This window comes from Microtus ochrogaster, chromosome 6 (genome assembly GCF_000317375.1).
Source record: "Microtus ochrogaster isolate Prairie Vole_2 chromosome 6, MicOch1.0, whole genome shotgun sequence".
Classification (NCBI taxonomy): Eukaryota; Metazoa; Chordata; class Mammalia; order Rodentia; family Cricetidae; genus Microtus; species Microtus ochrogaster.
In genome coordinates this window covers 74,312,105-74,322,484 of record NC_022013.1, presented here as the reverse complement: position 1 = coordinate 74,322,484, position 10,380 = coordinate 74,312,105, and the positions used below count along the sequence as shown (strand labels likewise).

At 41.1% G+C, this 10,380-nt stretch overlaps 1 protein-coding gene across 8 annotated transcripts in view; it reads right to left on the bottom strand.

Annotated features, from left to right (window-relative positions):
* Positions 1-698: 698 nt before the first annotated feature.
* The window catches only part of Esrrg (estrogen related receptor gamma), a 613,611-nt gene continuing 603,929 nt past the window's right edge, over positions 699-10,380 (bottom strand). For all 8 annotated transcript variants that reach the window (XM_026779823.1, XM_026779825.1, XM_005348853.3 and 5 more), the window contains one exon: positions 699-4,575. In XM_026779823.1, coding sequence (XP_026635624.1) covers positions 4,331-4,575 — 245 coding nt within the window. In that variant the 3' untranslated portion in view covers positions 699-4,330. The remainder of the gene's footprint in view (positions 4,576-10,380) is intronic.

Below are 10,380 nucleotides of genomic sequence, written 5' to 3'. Positions count from 1 at the left end.
GGACAGGCTAGGCAGGCGCAGTGAGAACAAGCAAATTAGCACTTGGTGATGGCTCCATGAGGATCCAGGGGAAGCTCCAAGTTGACCCCAAGCAGGAGGGCAGTAAAAGGTCATTTGCTGTCAACAGTGCTGTTTAACCCTCCTGAATTCCGAGACAGCCTCCTCCCTGTGCATGGATCCCAGGGCTCTGCCAAGACTTCGCAGCCAGGAGCGCTGGTCAGGGGCTGAGCTGTGAATCTCTCCACAAAAGGCAGGCTTTCCCAGAGCTCTGTGTGCCAGCCCGGAGTTCGATGTAACTGTTGATAGAAGGAAATAATAGATATCTCTCACAGGTTTTAATGTGATCTTAAAATAGGGGAAAGTTTTCTGTTTTGACATTGACACGGAGGCGATGATTTTGAGTAAAGCAGGGGCTGCTTAAGATTAAATACGAGCTATATAAAGGCCTGTCAGAAGGAATTCTAATGTGCCACGAGACACTTTGCATACCCTTAAATATGCAAAATGTCTCTTGGCACCCTAGAATTCATTCTGACAGGCCTTTATATAGCTCTTACTTAAAGTCCTACTTTATTTTTAGGGACCGGGTCCTCAGAGCTACTCTTTGAGTGGCGGCAACAAAGGGCGCTGTTGATCCGTTTGTTTCTTTAGCGCGCAGAGAAAGAAACACAGTACAAAAGAGCGCGAAAAGTGGAAGCCTGTTTAATATTGTTCTACCATCCTCCGGAAAGGCATAATAATTTGAGTTACATATCTGAACTGATTGGAGTCACAGGATCATAGCTCCTTTTTGCATTTAACAATATATACAATATAAAATAAATACATTTACACAAATGGACATTTGCTGGAGCACACAGTATGGTACACATCACAAAAATATACAATTGATTGCTTTACAGATGTGATGCCCATCTACAGCTATAGACATGGTTTCATTATTATTAATAATTATTAGTGTTATTATTTTCACTACTGGCTATAATGCAACTCCTGGATCATTGTAAGCAGTTTAAATTTTGTTTTGTCCATTTACGATCTTTTGCACATAAGACTGCCATGAAATGTTGTCCCAGGCAGGTAAACAGGGATGCTTAAATAATTAAAATACAATCACCGACATCCATTTTCTCTTCTATAAGAAAAATAGCAGTTTTAAATTTTTTATATCTTTTATGTCATCATTTAAATGCAAAATAGCGGAATAAATACAACAATCTGATTTGATTAAACACGAGTGTCACTACAAGGAGTCAACACAATCATATTGCTTTAAATAAGAACAAAGCTAAAAGAAAGAGAAAACTGTAAATCGCACAGCTAAAACATACACCTTGGTGATTTCCTGACACTTGGCATGAACGAAACGGTCTTGCCTGAAACTTGAGAAATCAATAAACTTTGCCCGAGCAGGGTGCAAACGGGTGTTTGCCCTAGAGCTCGTGCATTTCTTTTAGATCTACATTTTAAGCTGTTTTTTTACCCCCTTAGCTATGAGATATTTGCTTTTTGGAAAAGCCAAGTCTTTTAAACTGAGGACTACACATCGTACTGCATTTTGCAAAGGTGTCTCTGGCTCACGTGTACACTTGCAGGCTCTGACTTCTGCAGCCCAGATACGTCAGTGTGATACAGCCAAACGGTGGCTACACTCTATTCTACCTGTATACACAGCACAGCTGCGCAGTAGTAACTTAGTCCCTGCATAACCCTTCTGGAAAATAATGTTTTTAAACACTTACATGATGAAAGAATCTTACAGGATCAGCACCTTTTTATCCTCCCAGGAGTTGTATTTTCTGTTGATGGTTGTTCAGGGATTTGCCAATTTTATTTTAAACTTATCAGAGCTATCAATTTCAAGTTATTGACCACCCGAATGAATTGCTAATGATGATTTACCTAGATTCACACTACAGTCACTTTCTCTACTGAGAACCACAATCTACGATATATTCCCATATAGCTAATGATAGATACACAGTATTCCTAGCACGGGGCTGAGGCATCCTCAGTCCAAGGTATTTTGCTTAAAGCACACAAAGTAGCAATAGTTTTGGAAGCAAGTCCGCACCAAAAAGTTTCGCAACAACACAGAGCGAGTTAATAACAACATCTGAGAGATGATCAGGTGAAAGCCATATATACAGCGTTTAAAAATTAGACTTATCTATATTCTTGAATATTCAAAGCTTTATGTCTAAGCTATACATTGGTATTCTATAATAAACCATTAGAGAAATTATCCCTTGTTTTGAAAATATTATTATGATTTCGATGTGTGTCTGATCATAGTGAATACTGGTTTGGAGTTTCAATCTCTTTTATTATTGGTAAGGAGTAGAATATACTACTGTAGTCTCCTGAGGAAGGTATACATCCAATACTGTCTCTAATTCTACCCTGTGTCTAAAAGCACACACCACAAGAATCCAAACACCACGAGAACAAGACGACAGTTTCTGAATGCAACGTAAAGTCCCGAAAAGCGTAGCAAACATGGAACATGGAAGCTGAACTAGTCTTTTGTTAGGAGTACAACTTTAATTACATCTGTGTACATAGAGTAAGACTGTCCACAGAATACAGAGAGCAGCTACTAACACTGGTCCATTGGTAAAAGCGTTCTATGGAGGTTACTGTTTTCTGGTTATTCGGCGACTGTAGGTTCCGGGAGGGGGGCATCTGATTTCTTCGTTAGATTACACCTGGTTCCAGTTCTGAAACCGACCGACTTTCATGCTGTGACCACACGGCTTGGAAAGCACGTCGATTGGCTTAGCTCTTGGTAAAAAAACAAACAGAGGAACGAAACAAAACTGCAGGTTAATTTAAGCAATCATTCCTAAGAGAATCAACTCCTCCGGATTAGGTTTTAGAATTTGGTCAGGCGTCTGCTGTCTTTGATGATTGGGTTGCTTGAATTCTGGCGTTAGCCTTATTGCCTCTGAAATGATATTGGCTCAGAGCTCCTTCTGAGACAGAGTTTGTAACTGCGTCCAGGCAGCATCTCGTTCCTAACCACGAGGGCAGCTAGAAATCGTATGGCGACTGTCCCTCCCAGCGGGGAGGTGTACTGGTGCGAATTCTACGGATAGGGATCCCATGTGCAGTGCTCGTGGGTGTGACCGCTTGGCATCACGGTAGGTGTAATCTAATCCTTGGTGTCAGTGAACATGTAGGCAAACTGGAGCTCATGTAAGAAACTGATGTTTGGGACCAGACTGGCACACAACATAAATTGCATCCGTGGTAATATGCACCTTCCCTTCAACTATTGCTTGAGTTAAGTTAAATCCCCATATTAATAAATGGCTGAAAAGTGGTAAAGCTGGTACAAAAAAATCTCCATTTGTAAGAAGAAACGAAACATTTTTAAAAATCTTCCTTCAGGGTTCATTTGTCCTTCATCAGTGTTCAATTGTTCAAAGCCAGCGCAAAGTTGCGGTATCCTTACCTCTCTCTAGTATTGCATGAATGAATAAAGCTTAAACGATTCCCTGAAAAAGTTACATAGTAGCTAAACTAACCAATACCTGGAAGACTTGACAAAAGAATTAAGGAATCAAATGGCTGTAACTGATCTAGATGAGAAAGCAAGGAGAAGCAGCCGAGGCCGCCGCTTAAGTCCTCGGATAGGAGGCTGCCCCGTGGAATCTAATACTGCGCTAAGTCGATTCGCTTGGGTTGCACTGTACTTTTAGGTACGGTTCTCTCTTTGATTCCTTACTCACTGGGGATGTCAAAGTTCATGACAAGTTCACGGGCATCCATATTATGGATCTCTGTCCTTTGGCAGGGCTGGCTTCCATCTCTCTCCAGTTAGAGACCGCATTTAAGAGTTCAGCGGCAGAGCGGAGAAAAGGAAAAGACAGGGAAGGTCGAGAAAGGGAAAGAGATGAAGGAGCTGAAAGAAACGTTCCTTGCAATGAGAGGCATTGGACATAGAGAGTGAAGGGGGAGGTGGAAAGGAAGAAGAAAAGGGGGGGAAAGAAAAAAAGGAAGGGAGGGACAGAGGGGGAAGAAGGGAGGGAGACAAGGGAGGAGAAAGGGAACCATTAATGAAAGAAGCAAAATGTGAGAACAGGAACAAGGGAGAGTGGGAGGGACAGGAACAGGACAGAGGGAACAGTGGGATAAAGACGAGGAAACCTATCAGGAAGCTGTGGCGGAACCCACAGGCTGCATCGTACGGTTGCTGCTAAAACATCAGTGCAGTCTCTGTTGATTTTAAATGTTGTTAACTAAACTCTAAGATTCTTCGACATCACTCTTGGGTTTTTCTTCCCTTTTTCAACGTGCAGGACGGGAGGGCCCAGGGGGCTTTTAGTCAGACCTTGGCCTCCAGCATTTCCAAAAAAAGTTTGTGCATGGGGACTTTGCCTTCCAGTTTGATGTTGTAGAAGTGCTGCACGGCCTTGGTGGAGGTCTGCCTCAGGAGCGGCAGCGTCATCAGCATCTTGCCTGCACGGCGAGGGTCTTCCATGTGCTGACCAGCCTCGTAATCCTGCAGGGCCTCGTGTAAGACGTCTTGAAGTTTTTGGACAGCCTCCACGTCTTCTATGTGCATGGAATCTGGACAAGGAAGCAGAGTATGTCAGCAATCACAAGAACAGTAAGATCAAAGTCACACAAATAGTGTAGTTTATCACACATATACACACACACATACATTTACACACACACACACACACACACACACACACACACCAAAAACACAGTAAAGCAATATCAAAAGGAACACAGCTGAAAACATTCTCAACAAAACATTTGTGTGCTCTTGGTCATCCCAAGGTCAGAGCTGCTGCATAGGTCTTATTTCTAACATCTGTGTTTTCCCCTGAATTTTGCTTAGTAACCCCCGATAAGAGCTTAGAAGAAAGGAATTATTTTTTATCTATACATAAGTAGATATAGACACATATTTACAGCATGTCTTACATACTGACCAGAAGAAAATCTCTGCAACTTGACTCTAAGCCTTTTTCATGTATTCATTTAACAAAGAATTATAGCAAGGAACTTAGAACACGGGTGAGTAAGGGGGCAGGGGAAAATTTGGAAATGGCTGGGCAAAAGGAACAAAAATGATCAAAATTTAAGAAATTCTCAAAGAAGAAATACAAATATTATTGAAAAAGGTCTAAATTTTAGCTGAGATAAAGTTTAAACCCCAAATCCTCCCACAAAATCCCATATTTCTAGTTGGAAAAAATTAATGACTAGGGTCATAATTAACAACTCCACATGATACACAGAACCTCACGCTAGACAGAGTGACATCCCGATAGCTCTTTCATGCTTTCAAGATCTTAAACGCTTTCCTAACATTAAAGTGTCCTTGTATTCTCAATTTCCCCTGCCTTGAAATAGTTTTCCAACCTTGAGTTGTGAAATATTTTCCACATTCGTAACAGTGAACTCTGCCCCTAAATTGACGAATCTAACAATCCAATTCCGCCAGGAACAAAATGGGTTAACAAGGTTGTCGCAATTACCCTTGTGAGAAATGTAAAATGTGGATTAAAAAAATAAAACACTTAATTATATACAAGTTTGAATCATTTAGCACGTTTTATTGATTCCGATGACAGTTTATGTGTTAATTACACATAATGGAGTCTCTGGGGACCTTCGTGTTTCATAATCCCTTTTCTCTGTGAATGTTGACTGTGAAGATGTATTTAGTTAGCCCAAAGTTTCACAACTAAACAGAAACTTGTGATAAGATGGAACAGCAACAAATGAGCAAAGGAATTGGGGCAAATGAGCATCACCATCCAAATGCTGTTGAATACCCCTTCTGTTTGTTAAAAGTATTTTTAGTGTTCTTGTACAGGGTTATATAAAATCATTTTACCATATTAATGGTAAATTGACACTATCTGTACTAAGTAGATAATGGCCATATGGTGTTGTTACCTCCAGATCGAAGGTGATGCTACCATGGAGCTCAGATTAACTTGGCATGGTAACCATGGCTACTACTGAGCAATACAATACAGTGATGCTCAGGTCCATGGTAACACTAAGGGACCAGCTGATTGACATGTTCTTGAAGAAGGACATGAGGGAGGGTCAGGAGACCCTCACCTGGAAATCTTGCTATCGTCCCTTCTCGTTCCTTCTTCCCACCTGAAAGTATCTTGGGAGATGACAGAGTATAAGGGAAGTAAACGGCTAATTGCCAGGAGACGCCATGAGGCAACTTCCAGGAGGTCATCATCCAGAATGGAATGGGACGAGGTAGAGACACAGCTGTGTTGGAGCCACTCAGAGCCCAATAAGCTATCCCAGGCCTATGCTTTCTCCAGTTCAAACTAGTTTTCTGTGTTTGTGTACGTGTGTGTGTGTGTGTGTGTGTGTGTGTGTGTGTGTGTGTGTGTGTTGTACATGCTGGAGTGTGTGAGTGTACATGTGTGTGCATCTGGGTGACCTTCAGGAATTGTCCACTGTGGCTTTTTAACATAAGAGTCAGTCACTGGCTTGAAATATGCTGATGTCAGCTAAATTGGCTGGCCAGTGAATCTCTGAAGCCTTCCCGTCTCTGTCTCCCAGCACTGGGATTAGGAACTCAGGCACCCTATCTGGCTTTTTGGCATGGCTTTGCATGGTTCACTGGTCCTCATGTCGGCATGAAAAGCGTTTCACTAACTCCCTAGTCCATAAACTTGGTTTCCTTTCTTATCAAATTAAAGCTTCTCGAATGTGTAAGAGTGAAGAGAGCGTGCAATTTTGCAATGAATGAAAGAGAACTGTTCTATGAGCTCATGTCACCAACGCCTCCAACTTTCCCAGCCACACTCTTTACAGTGTTCCTAGCAATGACATCTCTGATTGCATGAAGACTGCTACTTTACGCAGGATGGGGCTAATTAGTAGAAATACATGCATTGATAGAAATATAGAATGAATATAAAATATAGACACTAATTAGAAACACAGAATGAAATAGACCTGTCTCCAAGTTCCTTCATTTGGTTAGGGTAATAATTACTAGAAGAAGCTAGAATGTATTTTTCTTTTCTAAGAGATGTGTCGTTAAACATGGGAAGCCAGCTGCAACCCTCCCCTCAGCTCTGCCTTAGCTGCTCCTCTGGCCTGGCCCAGGGAGATATACGAGCGGATGTCACAGGAAATGAGGCGAGAACAAACAGCAGAACGATATGCTCACAAACAGCAATTAAGACTTCAAACTATTCTTTAAAGGCCGTGATTTAGCTGGAGAGATTTAAAAATGATTTAATCAAATTACTATGATAATTTAACTTCCCATTTACAGAAAAGATTCTAACTCATTTTAGCTTTACCCATTCTCAGATCTGCTAATACTTTAAATGCAAACTCACTAAATCTGAACTATTTAATTAGACCACGATTCAGCTGGCAGACTGCTGAAGGAAATATTCATCTCCATTAGGGGCCCTGGTTCAAGTGCTGGTTCTGTAACTTTAATCTGCTCTCTTCAGTGGGCTGAGCTGTCATGCAGATGCCAGATGCAGTAGAAGTGGCATTATTTATGGTTTGGCTTTGGAGATTGGTACTGGTTTCATAGCAAGTACATCTCCAAGGCAACAGGTACCAGAACCAGAATGGATGGAAACAAGGTAAATGTATCATCCACTCATGAACAAACTTGACAGGGTGGGGCTGCACAGAAAGAGCAAAAGGAACTTGGATACCTGGGCCTAAGCCCAGAGTCACTAACTCATAGTCATGGTGCTGATGGTGCTGAGATGGATGGTCGTGGCACACACCTTTCATCCTAGCACACAGGAGGCAGAGCCAGGTGGATCTCTGTGAGTTCGAGACCAACCTCCAGGGCTATGTAGAAAAACCCTGTCTCAAAAAAAACCCAAAGACTAAAAAGAAGTATGATTAATAAAAACCCGGAGACAGAACTTGGGGTTAAGCCTGAAGTTCAGAAAAGCAAAACAGCCAGCCATTGGCTCTTACCTCTACCTCAATCCGAAATGGCGATCCTGCCTTTAGGAATCCTCAGAATGAGATTGTGTGTGAAAGCTGTCTCCTCCCATCTTATATTCCTCTTTAGTGCTGGGATTAAAGGCCTGCACCACTACTGCCTGGTTTCTATGGCAAACTAGCTGGCCACTGGGATTAAAGGTGTGTGTCACCACTGCCTGATCTCTACGGCTGATCAGCATGGGCTTTTTTACTCTCTGAAGTTCAGGCAAGCTTTATTAATTAAAATACAAATGAAATATCACTACACCAAAAAAAGAAAAGGTACTGGGGATGGATCCACAACTTCCACCTAAGGCTTGGTTCAGGACAACTGAATAAGATGATTTCATATTAATTATATATTAATATATTATATATTAAAAAGAATTAAGCTTTCAAAGTATATTCTAAGTTCAAATAAGATATATACTATTACTTATATGGTGTTTTAACCCTTAACGATTACATTAGTAGTTATCCATATAGAATGCTTTTATTATGTTTTAAATTTATTTATTTAATGTATATGGCTGTTTTGCCTGCATGTGTACCATGTGTGCCGTGCCTGCAGAGGCCGGGAGGGGGTATCATATTCCCTGAGATTTAAATTACCGAGGTTGTGAACTGCTATGTGGGTTCTGGCTCTCGAGCCTGGGTCCTTTGGTGGGCAACCAGTGTTCTTACGCACTGAGCCACCTCTCCAGTTCCTCTGTCATAAATTTTAATAGCTTACCCTGTGAACGGAACCACAAGGGAAGGTGTCATTGAACTCTTTGACTTTGAGAACAGGGAAAGATGTATCTACTTCAATAGGTGCAAAGTTCAGACTTTTCCAGCCATCACCAAATACTTAGTGATTAACTATAGTAAAGCATTGGCCTTTCCTATAACTGTGGGTGTGGGCACAGGTACTCAGGGGGTCATAGTCCAATGTGAAAACTGGCTTCCGGTTTGTAGCTCATACTCAATAATGCTGTCTCAGTACCCGGATTGTACTCTGAGCTAGACCTGAGTATCAGAAGTACATGACTATGCTTGGTGTTGAGTCTAGAATGTATCAAGAACCAGCATGTACAGTAATCCATTGTGTGTAACAGGACAACAGGGGCTACCCTTTAGGATAGAGTTAACTTCCCCCGCATCTATATCTGCTACATTCATAGAATCCAGTGCATCTATCTGAATCCACAGTTTATATTTAGCTCCTCATTTTCTAAAAGCAGCTCCTCTGAAGGAAAGAGAGAGGGTTCAGGCTATAACAAGACATCTGGAAGGGTTCCTTGAGTACTTTGAAGTCCTTGTTTTTTTGACCTTGCTTATATATTCATTATGACAGACTGAAAATTGGTTCCAAGTATGTCCAAGTCCTGCGTCCTAGAAGCCATGAATGTCACCTCATAGGGCAAAAGAAACTTTGCACGTGACTAAGATCAAATCTTCATGTGGGAGATTATCTTGGAATATCCAGGCCAATAACATCAAAATAGACAGAAGACAGCAATGTGATGAAGACTAACTTCTACATCACTGCCTTTTATGATGGAAGGAGAGCCTGGCACAGTGGGCATGCCTGAGTTCACAGATAGGGATCAGGAGTTCAAGGCTAGTCTCAACTCTCTAGTGGGACTGTGTCTCAAGAACATAAGATAAAATGGATGGGATACATGGTAGACAGATAGATGGGTGGATGGAGAGACGGGTGCAGATGCTCTAAGTTATGGAATGTGATCAATACTAGAGAAATCAATAAAAAGATTCTTCCTTGGGGCTACCAGAGCAAGCTGAGCTCTGTCCAGAGAGTTGGATATTTTATCTCTGCTCTCCATCTGCTGTTTGTATACCAAAAATGACCATGCTCTGTGTCTTGTAGTACACTTGATGAAACTGACTTAAGAATTCTGATGCCTAGAGAACAGAGCACAAATATATTTTAAAAATGAAGATATAAATTATGTCTGTACTGAACATGTATAGTGTCCTGCCTTGTCATTGTTTCCAATACAATCCAGTATGTCAACCGTTTACCTGAATTTACCTGGCACTACATATTATAAGTAATCCAGAGATAAGTTACTAAAGCAAGCAGGTTTAGGTTATATAAAAACATTATTCCATTCTACATAAGGAACTTGAAAATATTTAGGTTTTATATAACCATGCTTAAGGAAAAAATTCAGAATTATTTCCTCATAGATACCATGGGACACGGTGTTACAATTATCAGAAAACAGGGAAATAAAAAAAGTAGGCATCAATTCTAAAGGAATTTAAAGCCATCAATTTAGGTTTCTAGAGGTAGAGTTGGAGTCCCGAGTCTTCTGTACCAAGACATGTAAGACACAGAGCATGGTCATTTTTGGTATACAAACAGCAGATGGAGAGCAAAGATAAAATATCCAACTCTCTGTCTTACAG